Below are 18,950 nucleotides of genomic sequence, written 5' to 3'. Positions count from 1 at the left end.
GTCGGATCTCCCGTCGCTTCTATGACGCGCTTGCTGGGATGTGCTGTCACTATTCCAGTGAGTGTGAGATGTCGGCGAGATCTCGGCACCCTGTCGCCGAGTATCAGCGCGACGCTGTCGTGCTAAAAGCACAATATCACAAACACCTACTGTAACGGCCAAAACAACAATATTCTTTCAGGAAACAATGGACACATAAAATTGAATGAAAGTGACACATAGCAGGACTAAACCTGGGTGCACTTGTGAACATCTTCTATTATACTACTCTCATCCTGTGAATGCCCATACAGCAACAATGGCCCGGATTCACAAAGCACTTACGCCGACGTATCTCGAGATATGCCACGTAAGTGCAAATATGCGCCGTTGTATCTATGCGCCGTGCTCACAAACCGAGATACGCCTAAAAATAGGCTTCATCCGACCGACGTAACTTGCCTACGCCGGCGTATCGTGGGCGCATATTTACGCTGGACGCATTTGGCGCTCCCATTAATTTCCTATTCAAATATTGGAATGAGGGAGATACGCTGATTCACGAATGTACTTATAATATACGCGGTTTGCGTAAGTTGTACGTCCGGCGTAAAGTTATTCCCCATATAGGAGGCGCAACCCATGCAAAGGTATGGACCAGGGAACACAAGCCGTCGTATCTTATGTCGTTTACGTTGTACGTGAATATGACTAGGTGTAGGTTACGTTCACGTCGTAGGTAGTGATCCGTCGTATCTTAGAGAGTAGTTCCGACGTGATTCTGAGCATGCGCAGTGGGATGCGTCCACGGGACGGCACATGCGCCGTTCGTTATTTGTATCTTTATGGCGCTTGGCCCATCATTTGCATGGGGTCACGCCTCATTTGCATGGCTCACGCCCACTTCCACTTACGACGACTTATGCATAGGAAACCCAGCGCAGATTTGGCAGCACTGGCTGTGAATCCAGTGCTTGCCTCTCTGCGCTACATCGGCGTAGCGTATATGAGATACGCTACGGCGGCATAATGATGCGCCAATGTATGTGAATCCGGGCCATAGTGTTTCTGATTAAAACCAATTGTCATTTTTAGAGTTGCAAGTATTACACAAGCTATATTTAGTGTTGATACATAGTAGAAACATTACCAACATGCATATACTGTAGAGATTTTTAGGACAAAAAAATGGCATAACTTTTATCACTGTGAAGTTATGTGCAGTTGAGTGGCTGTCGAATTGGCAGCAGTGGCTGTGTCCATGCAGCAGCTGCATCCCAACTGACATGAATGAGACATGGCCCTCACATGGGTGTAGGCTATAGTATGCCTGTGTGAACAGGGCCTTATGCCACATACACAAGACCATTTTTAATGGTCTAGAAAAAACAATGTTTTATTCAACCCGATTATTGTTAAGCCTGCCTTGCCTACACACGATCGTGAAAAAAAATGCTCTAGCAAAGCGCGGTGACGTACAACACGTACAAGGGCACTATAAAGGGTTCCATTCGGATAGCGCCACCCTTGGGGCTGCTTTTGTTGATTTCGTGTTAGTAAAAGTTTGGTGAGAGACGATTCGTGCTTTTCAGTCTGTTACAGCGTGATGAATGTGCTATCTCCATTACGAACGTTAGTTTTACCAGAACGAGTGTCTCATAACTTGCTTCTGAGCATGCACGTTTTTTTCACGTCGGTAAAGCCTACAAACGACCATTTTTTAGAGCATGTTCTAAATTTTGAATGGTCATAATAATTTACAAATTTTCAGATGATTTTCAAATCTTAAAGTGGTTGTAAACCTCAAACATGAAATATGAAAAAAAGCATATCCATTCATACTGTGTATGTGTCTCTTTCCAAAGCTCTGAGTGTCACTTCTCTCCGATGCCTGGTTCCTCTGTTATTAGCACAAATTAAAATGGTGATGGGAAACTGCCTTAATGCTTGATATTTCATATTGCTGTAGTCTCCTCCTGGTCCCGAGCATTAATGAGCATGCTCTGTGCAGAGTGTCACCCCACATGCATGGGTGCAGTAGACCCTGCCCACAGGATTGTGAGACCATTGAGCTCAGCAGGAGACATGCAATCCAACACACCTAAACGCGTAAGATTTAGCTTACCACCTGTGATTTCTTTAATGGGGTTGCTGGTTTACCATTTTACACCTATCAGGGTCCCTGTTTCTGTGGATTAAAAATCTAACTTTAATGTGATCAGTTGTAACTGTAAAGTAGAAGCTCAAAAAATTATGGGTTATACATCAAATCTTAGCGAGGTATAAGAATTATTCAGGTAACGGCCAAAACAACAATATTCTTTCAGGAAACAATGGACACATAAAATTGAATGAAAGTGACACATAGCAGGACTAAACCTGGGTGCACTTGTGAACATCTTCTATTATACTACTCTCATCCTGTGAATGCCCATACAGCAACAATGGCCCGGATTCACAAAGCACTTACGCCGACGTATCTCGAGATATGCCACGTAAGTGCAAATATGCGCCGTTGTATCTATGCGCCGTGCTCACAAACCGAGATACGCCTAAAAATAGGCTTCATCCGACCGACGTAACTTGCCTACGCCGGCGTATCGTGGGCGCATATTTACGCTGGACGCATTTGGCGCTCCCATTAATTTCCTATTCAAATATTGGAATGAGGGAGATACGCTGATTCACGAATGTACTTATAATATACGCGGTTTGCGTAAGTTGTACGTCCGGCGTAAAGTTATTCCCCATATAGGAGGCGCAACCCATGCAAAGGTATGGACCAGGGAACACAAGCCGTCGTATCTTATGTCGTTTACGTTGTACGTGAATATGACTAGGTGTAGGTTACGTTCACGTCGTAGGCAGTGATCCGTCGTATCTTAGAGAGTAGTTCCGACGTGATTCTGAGCATGCGCAGTGGGATGCGTCCACGGGATGGCACATGCGCCGTTCGTTATTTGTATCTTTATGGCGCTTGGCCCATCATTTGCATGGGGTCACGCCTCATTTGCATGGCTCACGCCCACTTCCACTTACGACGACTTATGCATAGGAAACCCAGCGCAGATTTGGCAGCACTGGCTGTGAATCCAGTGCTTGCCTCTCTGCGCTACATCGGCGTAGCGTATATGAGATACGCTACGGCGGCATAATGATGCGCCAATGTATGTGAATCCGGGCCATAGTGTTTCTGATTAAAACCAATTGTCATTTTTAGAGTTGCAAGTATTACACAAGCTATATTTAGTGTTGATACATAGTAGAAACATTACCAACATGCATATACTGTAGAGATTTTTAGGACAAAAAAATGGCATAACTTTTATCACTGTGAAGTTATGTGCAGTTGAGTGGCTGTCGAATTGGCAGCAGTGGCTGTGTCCATGCAGCAGCTGCATCCCAACTGACATGAATGAGACATGGCCCTCACATGGGTGTAGGCTATAGTATGCCTGTGTGAACAGGGCCTTATGCCACATACACAAGACCATTTTTAATGGTCTAGAAAAAACAATGTTTTATTCAACCCGATTATTGTTAAGCCTGCCTTGCCTACACACGATCGTGAAAAAAAATGCTCTAGCAAAGCGCGGTGACGTACAACACGTACAAGGGCACTATAAAGGGTTCTATTCGAATAGCGCCACCCTTGGGGCTGCTTTTGTTGATTTCGTGTTAGTAAAAGTTTGGTGAGAGACGATTCGTGCTTTTCAGTCTGTTACAGCGTGATGAATGTGCTATCTCCATTACAAACGTTAGTTTTACCAGAACGAGTGTCTCATAACTTGCTTCTGAGCATGCACGTTTTTTTCACGTCGGTAAAGCCTACAAACGACCATTTTTTAGAGCATGTTCTAAATTTTGAATGGTCATAATAATTTACAAATGTTCAGATGATTTTCAAATCTTAAAGTGGTTGTAAACCTCAAACATGAAATATGAAAAAAAGCATATCCATTCATACTGTGTATGTGTCTCTTTCCAAAGCTCTGAGTGTCACTTCTCTCCGATGCCTGGTTCCTCTGTTATTAGCACAAATTAAAATGGTGATGGGAGGGAGCTGCAGAAACACAGCTACAACTCTTATGTAGGAGGATTTGTTTCATCCCTCTGAATAACCTGATGCCAGTCACTTCAGTGGGTACACGGGAGAGTTTACAAACACTTTGATTAAAATAATAAAAACTTTCTGCTTTTTTTTCTTGTATTTCCAAGGAGCTTCTGTGATGGACTATTACAGTTTATTACAAATTAATTTTAGAAACAAATCCCACCAATTTGAAAGCATAGGTGGCAGAAGGTTAACAATTAATTGAAGAAATAAAGTATGTTAGTATTGAAGCGGAAAGTATAAGGAAATATCCTATTACTTATTAAAAATAATAAAAAGCTTTATCAGGTGCAGAATAAAATGAAGAAAGGTGGAAAAACAGCAATTTATTGAAATCTTACCTCACATGAAACACATTCCACATAAAAGGAAAATTAGAAAAAGGAAAATTAAAAAAACACATTTAGAACTACAGAACTATGAGCAGCTGATGTAAATGTCATGCCTTACAAACAGATATGATGCATTGAATGGAAAGTTGGGTCTCACTAGAAGAAATGTCTATCCAAATTAATTGATACCTCAAAGGTAACCTGTCACAAATAAAAGAGCACTTGGAGTTGCAGCAGTTCAAACGAGAGTTTCCACTGAGCATGCCAATGTCCAAATTATGCTTTGATGTAATGCAATATGTGTGACTTGGGAGATTTAAATGTTCTCAAACACTGGTCATGAATTTCGAATGAAAACATAACAACATTTTAACTGGTTTTAAAAAAAGTGTAAGATGCGAAAGATTTCGCCACATATTTGTGTACAGTATGTGCAAGAGAGAGGCATGGGAGAGATCAGGCAAATGTGCAATCTGGCAACTAGAGTTGGCCTGCAAACTTAAGCCTTATGCTGCGTACACACAACCATTTTTAATGGTCTAGAAAAAAAAATGCTCTAGCAAAGCGCGGTGACGTACAACACGTACGACGGCACTATAAAGGGGAAGTTCCATTCGGATGGCGCCACCCTTGCTGATTTCGTGTTAGTAAAAGGTTGGTGAGAGACGATTCACGCTTTTCAGTCTGTTACAGCGTGACAAATGTGCTGTCTCCATTAGAAACGCTAGTTTTACCAGAACGAGCGCTCCCGTCTCATAACTTGCTTCTGAGCATGTGTGTTATTTGAAAATTTAGAGCATGTTTTAAATTTTTAATGGCCATTTTTAATGGCGCAAAAAATGCTCTGGAGCCCACACACAGTCGTTTTTAATGACATTAAAAAAAAATGTCATTTTTCACATCGCGAAAAACGGCCGTGTGTACGCGGCATTACTGAGAAAAATTGCTGGCAGGAACATTTTTTTCTTGCAGAAGATACTCTGTGAAGTTGATTTAATAAAGGCAAATAGGCTGTTCACATTACAAGGTTTGGTGGACTGTGCAAGGAAATTTTCCACAAAGTTTAGTTAATGTGGTGCAATTTCACTTTGCAAAAAAATACCCAATCACATGCAAGGAAAATACAGTAAACTGTATTTTTTGTTTGCACAAAAAAAACATGTTTTGTTTGACCGTATTCACTAAGCTCTAGGGAAAGTTCTCTTGCACACTGCACTTTCCCTTGTAAAGTGACCATTCTATTTTCTTTTAGTAATTTAACCCTTAAACGTCTCCTCTGTCTTCCTGCTCCTCTGCTTCTAAATGCACACACATACTCAGAATGCCTTGATGCCAGAATTCATGAGTTATGTTAACCAGGGTCAGCCAGCCACAAAGGCTGAAGACAATGTACCTCAAGGAAGATTGGCAATGACATCAGGGGAGGCAAGGGCGTTTGCTGATGTTGCATTACTGGAGGGGATGTAAGTACAGCCGACTTTAGTTTGGTTTTATGGGGGTATTATGAGAAAATATGTAAAGCCATGGCCAATATATTGATCCTGCATTATAATTACTTACTGAATCCAAATTTGTTGTAAAATAAGCTGAAACTGACACAAATCAATATAGTGTTTGTCCATGCCATTTTCATTTGTTTTGCTATTAAAAAGAATATGTTAATTCAAAGTAAAAGCAAGTTTCTCCTCTGCGGAACATGCAACTTATTTCACTGCAAATTGGATTTTTGGGGGAAAAACTGGAGGGGCACCAATATGTTCAGTTGCATTTGTATGCTTCTGATGGACCAGTAACTATGCCAAAAAGGCACCATTACAAAATCAAGTACTTGAATTTATTTATTTATTTTTTAAACACAGGTTTCGCTAACTATCATAAAGGTACACCCATGAGAAGTTAATTCAGTATATACAGGTGCATCTCATAAAATTAGAATATCATTTCAAGTAATGATTTGGGGAGCTATGTTATCTGCTGGTGTTGGTCCACTGTGTTTTATCAAGTCCAAAGTCAGTGCAGCCCTGTACCAGGAAATTCTATTTTGTTCTAATTGTATTCTAATTTAATGAGATGCAACTGTAAATTAACCTTGTAAGACCCATGTGCTTTCCATTTAATACATCCAAAGTGAACATAAAATGTATGTTGAACAAATATCACCTAAATATTGACAATAAATTCTTTATATAGTAGACTAATATGTCTTATGCTCTATAGGATTAGTAAAAGTTTGTTTAAAGTTACATGAATTCTGATGACATGAAGGAGATAGATTTACTAAGTTGTCATTGCCTTATTTTGAAACAAATTGATTGAACTTGCTGGCATGTTTCTAAAAGGATAGTAGAGAGAAGAAGCTAGAAAATGTGCATCTCTATAATTTCTAAAACGTTTTTGACTTAGTTTTGATATCTAACAATGAAAAAACATTATTAAATTACTATTCACTCAGACTGCAGAAACTGCAATTTCAGAAAAACAAAGACATGTGGATATAATGGTTGTATACCCATTAGTAAATCTAACTCCAGCACAGAATGAGGTAAAAGAAAGGGCGCTATTGAATATGAGTGTAGGTAGGAATTATTACGTCCTTTTTTAAAAGGAACTTCCTGCAAATCCTGACTTAGTACTTTGTTTTGTGTGCTGTATTACAGTGAAAGCAAAATGATTTGGAAGACAAGTACCATGAAATAAAAAAATAATAAAGTACACCTTAGAGAAAAATATCTAATGTGGAAGCTAAATGACAGGTTGTCCTTGGATAGTTTAAGTGGACTCAGTGGGCCAGATTCACATAAAAAGTACGCCGGAGTATCTGCTGATACTCCGGCGTACTTTCAAATTTGCTGCGTCGTATCTTTATTTGGAATTCTCAAACAAAGATACGACGGCATTTGGCTACGCCTTCGGATCTTAGGATGCAATACTTCGGCGACCGCTGGGTGGAGTTCGCGTCGTTTTCCGCGTCGGGTATGCTAATTAGCTGTTTACGGCGATCCACGAAGGTACGCGCGTTCGTCGCATTCTCTTACGTCGTCGCTAGTCGGCTTTTCCCCGGCGTAAAGTTGCGATTGCTATTTAGGTGGTGTAAAATTAGACAGCCCATGTTAAAGTATGACCGTCGTTCCCGTGTCGGAATTTCAAAAAAAAATTTCGGTAAGTCGTCCGGGAATACGAAAGGACGTAACGCACGTCGCCGTTCAAAACATTGTGTCGGGGCGACGTCATTTCGCGCAAATCACGGCGGGAAATTTCAAAACGGAGCATGCGCAGTACGTTCGGCGCGGGAACGCGCCTAATTTAAATGGTACACGCCCCATTTGAATTGGGCGGGCTTGCGCCGGACGGCTTTACGCTACGCCGCCGCAAGTTTACAGGCAAGTGCTTTGTGAATCAAGCACTTACGCTGAAAACTTGCGGTGGTGTAACGTAAATGGGATACGTCACGCCGCCGGATTTCTACATGAATCTGGCCCAGTGCATTTTGTGCTGTTTTGGACTGAGTAGATAATGGTGAGAACTTCCCCAATTGGATGCTGTTTTTTCGCATCCTGTGGTTTCACAGAAGGTGGGGGGAGGATCTCCAAAATCAAGATGACCAGCCATAAAAAAACCTGACAAATGTTTCAATGCTTTTACACTGTATCCACAGAACAAAAAAATGTGTGAAGAAATTAAATGTTATCTTTCTCTTTTCCCTAGACAAATGTCTTCATGATTATCCATGTTAAAACAACTGTTTTATAAGTGCAGAAGATTACACATTGGGGTTGATTTACTAAAACTGGAGAGTGCAAAATCTGGCGCAGTTGTGCATGGTAGCCAATCAGCTTCTAATTTCAGCTTGTTCAATTAAGCTTTGACAAAACAACCTAGAAGCTGATTGGTTTCTATGCAGAGCTACACCAGATTTTGCACTCTCCAGCTAGTAAATCAAACCCACTGTTATCTATGACACCTACTTACTTTGATGTACTAGATGTCCGCAAGAAAACAGTATCAAAGGCTAGGTATCGTTTCTGTACAGGTCAGTTTCCTCATGCTGTTAAACTACTAGGAGTGGCAAATTAGGCTGTAATATTAAATTTGCATCATCAAAGAGGAACATATTTTATTACAAATTGAGGAATTAATTTTCTTCCTTCTGAAATTAATTGATTTTCACTCAGCAAAAAAAAAGTAAAAAGGCTTAGTGCACCTTTCTCCTAAACCGCCTCTATATATATATATTTTTTTTTTATAAAAAGAGTGTCTCTTTACCTCACTAATATGGGATTCAACCTTGGAAGGTGAGTTAGGGAGAGTACTTTCTGCAAACCCTGGCTGAGGCTTTATGTTAGGGAAAGAAGTTTAATTAAGATCAGCATTTGTCTTTTAAGATTATTGAGTATTTTTGTAACCATCTACAATGATTTATCACAATTGACTTACTGTTCAAAGCTTGCCTATTCTCCTTTTTAGTTTTATGCCTACTAATATTCCAAATGTACATCATATGTTCAATACCGATAAGATATGTAATTATGTATAAAAAATAAATTAAGACAAATAAAGTTCCTTTTCATTGGAAAAATAGTACAAATATATAACAAACGTTACTCAGTCACAACTCAAGGAAGCCTGAAGATCATAAAAACAAGGCAAATATTATTTTCCTACCTTACTAACATGGCATTAGTGATGCCACAGAAAACCTAGGTATAATCCCAGAGCTCTCTGCATCATTTAAATCATTTGCTATTGAGAATTCTCTGCAGGCTGTACACCCTAGCAAAATCTAGGAAACATATGACATTTTACATCTATACCGGAGTTCTTATGGATTCCATACCTTGCTCTCCACAGCTACTGTCTTCACTATTGAGCAGCAGCTCCCCATGAGTTACCGACTACTCGGGACCAATGTATATGCTAACAGATGGCTTAAATGGCCCTATGCTCAGCACCATACAAACACTGACTCAAATGCAGGCAAAGTCTAGTCTTCAAAAACACTAGACACACAGCAAGTACCCCTTTTTTTTTTAAAAAAGGGTTCTTCAAATACCAGGATTCTTCAACATGCCTAGAAAATTAACTACTACCACCATAATGAAGCTTCAAATCCCAGGATCCTTCCACATTCCTAGTAAATAACCTATTACTACCACTAAGAAGCTTTGAATAAGATAACACAATCCATTTAAAAATCAATTGACATATCATCAAACATGATATGTGGTTGTGACAGCTCAAAGGGAGAGTGTGCATCTTCAAACTGAAAGCTCATTTGTGGACACTATAGTTATATAAACATATCATAGAACTGATGGTAATAATGGAAATTAAATGCATGAATACAATTATTGTTGAGGAATAATAAGATATCCAAATCTGTCTTCTTTGATTAGGATTTTAAATACTAAATAGGTCTCTTGTGTGAAATACAACTAACAACAAATAACAAATCCAAATCTTACAAAAATTAAAGGCAGGCTGAATATACATTGCGCACAATTTGCCATTTAGACATATGAGGAAAGTCAGAATAACAACACACCTTTTTTAACAGAAGCACAAAAAGATTTTTATAATTACATAGATTTTATTCAACAAGGTCCAGGTTATAACTGTTGCATTAATGTAAAAAAAAAATAAAAAAAAATAATGAGCTTTCTGCAGAGCCATGGAAATGTTAGAATTATTATATCAATCTCCAATAGGCCAGTTAAAATATTAGTAATTTAAATAAGGACTATTATTAGTATCTGGGTACTGTACTAACATTATAGGTAAAGTTGATCCAGGGAATATCCGATTGCCTCTCAGGGGATCAGGAAGGACATTTTACCCTTCTGTAGCAAATTGGATCACGCTGGGGGTTTTTTTTTTGTTTTGTTGAACTAGATGGACTTGTGTCTTTTTTCAACCTGACTAACTATGTAACTATGATTACTCAAGACTTTGTTTTAGCAAGTTTTGGGGAGTTGGAATAATGGGAAAACTCCTCTCACCCTTTTATTACACTACTGCTAAATTCAATGTAATGAGGTAATCTTTCACTTCCAGCACATAAATCCCCAGTTTAGACTTTCAGCCTGGGATCAGTATTATTTAAGTGAAAATACTAATTCCTGCCGTGGTCTGATCTGTTTTCTATTCTAACTTTAAACTATGTACTAAGTACAAGAACTAGGATGAAAATCAGAGACTGAAGATAGACCATATAAGTCAGGCACAGGACTTGAGAACTTATGACCAATGTCATTAAACCTGGCTCTCCTAGAGGTTTTTCAGAGAATCACAGAAATTACGAGATCTCTTTGCAGTGTCGGGCCCTGACCTATTTGGTCTCTCTTTCTCTGGAAGCGCCCATTGTGCTCATTTTCCTTTCTCCAGTTTTAAACAGTCTTCTAGTGTATTAAGTGGATGCGGTATCAAAAATATTTGATTGAAAAATTTAACATTTGTGCACACAATAAAGAAAGGTTTATTTACAATTATACAAAATTAAGTTTTAAAGCTACTAATAACATACCTGAAAAGTTTCTGGTAGCCAGCATGGTGGTCAGTATTGCACCCTTAAAACAGGCAATGGAATATGTCAATATAACAAGCAAGCATTTTGTATTAATACTTACATAGACTAAGCAACATAAGGGTACAAGGTGATATTTAAACAAATGACCTTCTCAACAAAAAATTAGGTGAAGGCATGCACACATTCTTTACTTAGCAAAGTAAAGCAGATGACTGATTAAGGCATTAAAGACTAACCAACCTAAGAACAAAGACGGTAATATATTTAAATTGTAGCAGTCAGATGTGCTGCCTGCTTTAGTTTTTCTTTTTTTATTCAAGTTAGGAACATTTTGGGCAAACACAGAAAACACCTGTTGAGCTTGCCAGAAATGGAGTGTCTTGTCAATTCCAGTGAGCTGTACTGAAGAATATCTTCCTTCTTAGATAACTTCTGTAATCTTCTAATTACTCTGCTCCCCCTCCCCTTTTCTTAAAGTGGCATATATAATTATAAAGTTACATATGCAAAGGTCAAAATTCAAAACTTTCTCCTCAATAATATATCTCAAATCACACTCTGTGACACCTTTTGCATCAAAAACAACATAAATAAATAAATAAATAAATAAATAAATAAATAAATATATAGATCTATATAGATCAATATCTATATAGATCTATATATATATGAAATGTGTTGTCTCATCTGATAATGGGGACCCCATTGATAAAAAGGGTCAATTGCACTCAATTCTTAACATATATAGACTCCCACTGCTTTCCATGTCCTGAAACTCAGCGACAAACTGTCTCCCAGGAGTAGATGGATGAAAAAAGAAGCATAAAGAACCAAATAGTGCAGACTGCTAGATCATATTAATTTTCCAATAATGGCATCCAAACTTTGCCCTGCCTAATGATGTCACTGCCCCTACTGACACGCTGTGCCAGATTGGCTTTCTAAATGGCCTTTGAAAAAGCCAATCCGGGCTCATCGCATCAGGCGATGACATCATCACGCTGGGCGGAGTTTAGGCACCTTTATTGAGAAATTGAGTTTGCCTGTACTTTATGACATGCCTGTGAAATCTCTAAACATGTGAGTGCAATGTGAGTTTTTTAAAATAAAAATGATATAGCAGTCTGCACTATTTGGTTCTTTATGCTTCCTTTTTGGTCCATCTACTCCTGGGAGACCGTTTGTCATTGAGTTTCAGCAGGAGCGCAATTGACCCTTTTTTATCAGTGGGGTCCCCATTACCAGGTGAGAAGATACCCATAAGGTGTGGTGAAGGACACTTGGGTGTTCACTAACGTGGAACAATTTAAAATTTTGGTGGCAAGTACTTGGAAATCGTCTACCAATTGCACAAGGATTGGATGGTGTATGGGACACTTCATATGTTTGGACTACACATTTCATATATATATTTTTTATGTTATTTTTTTTTTTTTGTATTTTGATCTTTGCATGTGTCACTTTATAAATTATATATGTCACTTTAAGGAGAGATTGAAAGCGCTCCACTATTAGAATTTTTATACTACAGTGTTATGCAAGTTAAACAGGGATCAGTCAGGTAGGAGATGTACATGCTTACACTGGTCTAAGCCGGACCAATGTATCTATGGAAAAAAAACACACCTAAACTGCAGCTTTAAGTGAGGAGAAACAGATTTTTTTTTTACACTATAGTATTAAATAAAACCTTTGGTAATTCTTCTTCTTAGGTTTCCACATATGAAGTAACAAAGGAAAATGGCATTTTTGCTACAATAATATTTTTCTTTCCACGGCAATACAGAATTTTTTTAAATCAGCAATTAGCTAATTAAAGTATCAGCCCACTCAAATTTTTTTTTGCAATTATGCATTTACTAAGGTAGACAGTATCAACCACCAACTTCACATATCTTCTATACTAACAGTGATTTCTTTCACACATGGCTCTGAGCTTTAGCATCTGTCAACAGCAAGGAATACTGTTGAAACAGAACCAGTGGTTGGCTGGCTCTACTTGAATTTCAGTCTGGAAAACTGTTTGCCAAAGACCACATCACCATTGATCCAGTATGGGTCACGTGACCCATACTCCTTTACTTTTATTTTTGTATGACTGAGCCATTTAAAATGGAAAAAAAAAATGAAATTTTAACTATTGCTCATTAATGCATACATATTTATAAGGGACATTACACTGGCGAACCAGTCAGTCTATACAAGGGGTCCCCGGAACTACAATTCCCATCATGCCTAGTCATGTCTGTAAATGTCAGATTTTAAATGCCTAATGGGATGTGTAGTTTGGCAGCAGCTGGAGGGCCGTAGTTTGGAGATCCCTGGTCTATACCATTGAAATTTGCAAGCTTTTCCACTTTAAGTTTGGGAAAATTACATCTTTATGTGTGACTATTTTGGTAGTTTAAAGGCTATAGATTTGAAATTCATGAAGTTGTAATATATACAAGTAATGTAAAAAGGAAAGCATAGTCTTGTTGGTCAAAACTGCTGGCCCTATAAAAAAAATAATAATTGTAAACTGGTTGTAAACTAATAATACAAAAATAACAAACAGGTTTTTTTACCTCCTGCATCCCTGATCCTCCTCTTTTGGGTTTACCCACTGGTGCTTCTGGCTCCTCCTCTTGTTGTGTGCCCCCATAGCAAGCCGCTTGCAATGGGGGTCACACCTGCAGGCTCGCTCCTGAGTCACACTGCCTACGTACATAGACAGACAGCGTGGCTCAGCCCCGCTCGCTGCTACAGAGTTTGACTGACAGCAGCAGGAACGAATGTCTCCTGCTGCCTCAGCAAAGTCTTTGAGAACGGGGGGAGCCGCTACAGATGGGCACAGCGCTGGATCACGTGATACAATTTTTGCAGGGAATGCATTAAGGTAAATATTGTTTAGGCTTTAGAACCACTACAAGAATGGTGCTTACCTTCAGCTTCCTCCGAGCATTAAACTTCTTCAAACAGTCTACAGTTTCCTGTCTGTGCATCATGGAGGCAACAGTAGAACGTTGCTGGAAAAAAATAAAATAAACACATCACATGACTATAAGGAAGCAGAAAAAAAAATGTACATATTATTGCACGTATAGACATTTTCTTGAATGTGTAATCTCTGTCCGGCCTCCTCTCCTAGATCTACCAAAACAATGTAGTAGAGTCCTACACAGTAATCTACTCAAATTGTATCCAATCTTTTTCTAAAATATGCTGGATTAATATATGTTAAGTCAGCAAGGTATATTCCACCTCATGGACTCATCACTTTAGTCTACCATTTACATTTTTACTATTGTGCTTGCTATGGGTGCACTTGTGTGTCCCTGCTTCCAGAGCATGGCTTGGCCCTCCTCTCCACTCCCTCCTCACTGGCTGTGATTGACAGCAGCAGGAGTCAATGGCTCCCACTGTTGTGTCTAAGCCAATAAAGAGAGAGAGAGCCTTTCCTCTTGTGCACATTGCTTGATTGAGATCGGGCTCAGGTAATTATAAATATAATAATATAATATATGAAGAAAATGGCTGCACACCGATATAACAAAAGTCCTTTTATTGTGCAATTGCATTAAAATGCATGACACACACCACAAGAACAGTAGCCGGTACAGAGGTTTACGCATTTCACACAACTACATTGTGCTTACTAACCTAGGATTTTCGTTATATCAGTGTGCAGCCATTTTCTTCATATTTTCTAATACACATTCGTGTGAGGAGTCCCACCCATCTAAGCTGGGTGAAGCTGCTTGCAGAAGGTTTTTTACCTTATTGCATAGAATGTGTTAAGTTAAAAAAAACGTCTGCCTTTAGAACCACTTTAATAACAATTATGCAGTGTGTCACAACAATGCTGTATCAATTTATATTTATAGGGCTAGATTCACATAGATCAGCGGATCTTTAGATCCGCGTGATCTATGTGACTTAAGATCCGCTGCCACAAGTTTGAGAGGCAAGTGGGTAATTCACAAAACACTTACCTCCAAACTTGTGGCGGTGGATCGTAAATTCAAATTCCGCGGCTAGGGGGAGTGTACTATTTAAATCAGGCGCGTCCCCGCGCCGATTTAAATGCGCATGCGCCGTCCACGATTTTTCCCGGCGTGCATTGCTCCCACTGACGTCGCTAGGACGTCAGTGGTTTCGGCGTGAGCGTAACTTGCGACGAGCGGGTTAGAGAATCGGCGTACGCAAACGACGGCTATACTTAACATTGGCTGCGCCTCATAGAAGCAGGGGTAAGTATACGCCGGGAAAACCGCTACGTAAACGTCGTAACAACACTGCGTCGGGCCCGCGTACGTTCGTGAATTGGCGTATCTCGCTGATTTACATATTTCTCAACGTAAATCAGCGAGAACGCCCCCGCGGCCATTTTTAAATTGCAGTTAAGATCCGACGGTGTAACACAGTTACACCTGTCGGATCTTAGGCATATCTAAGCGTAACTGATTCTATGAATCAGTCGCATAGATACAACGGGCCTAAGTCAGAGATACGACGGTGTATCAGGAGATACACCGTGTTATCTCTTTGTGAATCTGGCCCATAGTCTTGAATGTTGTTGGACTTAACAGAATATATCACCTATAGTTTTATGGTTGAGTTTAGCTATTGTTATATATAACAAAATACAAATACATTATTAGTTGTTTATTTTTATGATATGCTTACACAGATCCATGGATGTTTCAGAGCTTCTGTTGCAGTGATTCGTTTGGCTGGATTGATGGTAAGCATTTTATTAATCAGATCTTTGGCTTCAGGAGTCACCGTGTCCCATTCTGGTGATGGAAACTAAATGACCATGGAAAAAATAAATTATATATTATATATACACACACACACACACACATTTTATATATATATATATATATATATATATATATATATTTATATATATATATATATATATATATATATATATATACATCCAAACACATAAATATATGTAAGATTTTTATCAAAGAAAAACAATAGGTTTTCAAGGCTGGGATAAGTTGTCTAGAGGAAGACCAGAGGCTGACAGTTGTGATAGAATTGCTTGGTGGCCCAATGCAAAAACAGCTATTTGGAAGATGCAAAGGGTGAAATCCCACCACCTGGATGATAAGTGAATTGTGGAGTTTCTCAAATAACACACAAAGGCAGAAACTAATAAAAACTTACATCATAAGCACCAGCCTTTATCTGCTGGTACAGTCTGTGTTGGTCCTCATCCCAGAAGGGAGGATAACCCACCAGAAGAATGTAAAGGATCACACCTGCATAAGGACAACAATAAAATATTTGTAAAACAGATGTAAATTTTCTAAGTAAAGCCATTGTATATCATTGCTACACTTAAGTGTATCCTGAAAGTGATATTTGAACTTCAGTGTTATGGGAGAGCAGCCATCAGAATGGAATTTTGGTGCAATGGGTAATCATGGGAAAGGTCTGCCTTTTGCTTGTAACTGAATATGTTTGTAGATTAATGTTTTAAGAAATAAACTCGGTATTCCTTCATGTAATTCTTTTATTTTAACCTAATATTTTCTCCCTTGGTGTAGACTATAGATAGATGGCTGTGTATTAGATAATCTTTCAACTATTTACCAATAAATGTTGTTATTGTGTTAAAGCTTTCACTCTTGGTCAAAGAACTCTCATTTAACCCACATCATATCTTTGAGATATTAAATCTTAAATATAATAAACGGGTAACAGATTGATTTTTTGCAGCCGATTTAATCACGTACTGAGTATTCAGCTTTTTAATTTTTTAATCCTCTCTATGTTTAAATTTCAATAAACAATTTTACACTATGAGGTCCCCTGTTGGTCTGTGTTTTGCATACAGAACCTAGTGAAGTGGACAGGAGAATATAAGGAATTTTGAATTCCAAATAAGGTGACCTGTATAAGAATGATCAATCAATTTTGGAGAAACAAGTAACCCATGTATATGTGAAGAATGGCATTATCTACAAAGTGCTCATTGACCTTCCTAAAATTAAGAAATCATACTTCCAGTGAGTCTTTTATCCTAGTGGAGCACCAAAGCACTGACAATTGGCACTGCTATTTGATTGTGTGGCACTACATTTGCACTTTATATACAAGGAATTTAACGGGCTTAACATTTGAGAGAATGATATGTTTATTGGAGCACTTTATAATTGTGATATGAAATATTGATTTTTAGCTTATTGACATGCATTTCTTTATAAACTGCACAGCGAAGGAAGGTGATTTTACATGATTTATTTAACCAGTTCAGCCCCGGACCATTTTGCCGGGTAATGACTGGGCCACGTTTTGCGATTCGGCACTGCGTTGCTTTAACTGACAATTGCACGGTCGTGCGACGTGGATCCCAAACAAAATTGGCGTCCTTTTTTTCCCACAAATAGAGCTTTCTTTTGGTGGTATTTGATCACCTCTGCAGTTTTAATTTTTTGCACTATAAACAAAAATAGAGCGACAATTTTGAAAAAAAAATTATATATTTTTTACTTTTTGCTATAATAAATATCCCCCAAAAATATATATAAAAAAACATTTTTTTTCCTCAGTTTAGGCCTATACGTATTCTTCTACATTTTTTACGTAAAAAAAATCACAATACGCATTTATTGATTGGTTTGCGCAAAAGTTATAGCGTCTACAAAATAGGGGATAGTTTTATGGCATTTTTATTAATATATGTTTTTTTACTAGTAATGGCGGCGATCAGCGATTTTTATCGGTACTGCGACCTTATGTCGGACACTTTGGACACATTTTTGGGACCATTGGCATTTTTATAGCGATCAGTGCTATACAAATGCATTGGTTACTGTAAAAATGTCACTGGCAGGGAAGGGGTTAACACTAGGGGGGGTTAATTATGTTCCCTAGGTGTGTTCTAACTGAAGGGGGGGTGGGACTGACTAGGGGAAATGACAGATCGCTGTTCATACATTGTATGAACAGACGAACAGTCATTTCTCCCCCTGACAGGACTGGGAGCTGTGTGTTTACACACACAGCTCCCGGTTCACGCTCTAAAACGAGTGATCGCAGGTGACCGGCGGTACTCGCGCCCACCAGAGGCGAGCAGGGGGCGTGCACACGCCCCTAGTGGCTGAAATGCAAAATCTCGTAATATTACGTGATTTTGCGCAGCCGAGCCGACCTGCCGCCGTAAAACTACGGCGGCTGGTTGGCAAGCGGTTAAACAAGATTTATAAAATATGCATGATATATATAAATTGATTGAACTTTAATAATTAGTAGACTTTGCACTATATTTATTCATCACTTTGTATTATTTGCACTAGGGGTCAGCACTTTATATAGCTTAGGCCTCGTACACACGACCGTTTTCCTTGACAGAATCCATCAAGAAACTTGGTGGCAGAGCTTTTTTGCCGAGGAAAACGGCCAGTGCATGTTTTTCATCGAGAAAACTGTCGTGGAACTCGACGAGAAAAAAAGAGAACAAGTTCTCTTTTTCCTCGTCGGGAGTCTCAATTTTCTTGTCGTGTTTCTCGTCGGGCTGGTTTACATCGAGAAACACGTTCGTGTGTATGCTTAGAAACCCGCGCATGCTCAGAATAAAGTATGAGATGGGAGCGTGCCTTCGGTAAAAGTAGGGTTTGTAATGGAGATAGCACATTCGTCACGCTGTAACAGACTGAAAAGCACCGTGCATTCTTCAGTAGAAAAAAAAAGCTGTCAGTAAATGATGTGTTACGCGAACGCAAAAATGCATGTAAATATGCGCAAATACATCCAAAAAAACTCTGAAAAAGTAGATGCTCAAACAGGAGTATCATGTGCAAGAGTACACACGATCGGAATTTCCGATGGAAAAAGTCAGACCGAATTTTTTGTGTGCGCCCCATCAGAGTTTTTCCATCGGAAATTCCGACAGACTTAGAAAGAGAACATGTTTTCTTTTTTTCAGATGAAAAAAAATTATATCGGAAATTTAGTTTGTCTGTATGGAACTCCGACGGAGAAAAAAAATGCATGCTCAGAA

General features: G+C 38.9%; 1 protein-coding gene across 10 annotated transcripts in view; it reads right to left on the bottom strand.

The window, feature by feature from the left end:
• The window catches only part of CAMK2D (calcium/calmodulin dependent protein kinase II delta), a 373,137-nt gene that overhangs the window by 78,135 nt on the left and 276,052 nt on the right, over positions 1 to 18,950 (bottom strand). For all 10 annotated transcript variants that reach the window (XM_040328664.1, XM_040328594.1, XM_040328611.1 and 7 more), the window contains exons 9-12: positions 16,112 to 16,206; positions 15,617 to 15,739; positions 13,873 to 13,956; positions 10,946 to 10,988 (exon numbers count right to left, since the gene is read on the bottom strand). In XM_040328664.1, the coding sequence (XP_040184598.1) occupies positions 10,946 to 10,988; positions 13,873 to 13,956; positions 15,617 to 15,739; positions 16,112 to 16,206 (345 nt within the window). The remainder of the gene's footprint in view (positions 1 to 10,945; positions 10,989 to 13,872; positions 13,957 to 15,616; positions 15,740 to 16,111; positions 16,207 to 18,950) is intronic.

The sequence above is a fragment of the Rana temporaria genome, chromosome 1 (assembly GCF_905171775.1).
Source record: "Rana temporaria chromosome 1, aRanTem1.1, whole genome shotgun sequence".
NCBI classification, from domain to species: domain Eukaryota; kingdom Metazoa; phylum Chordata; class Amphibia; order Anura; family Ranidae; genus Rana; species Rana temporaria.
Note: the sequence above shows the minus strand (reverse complement) of the source record. Positions and strands in the feature narration are given on the sequence as shown.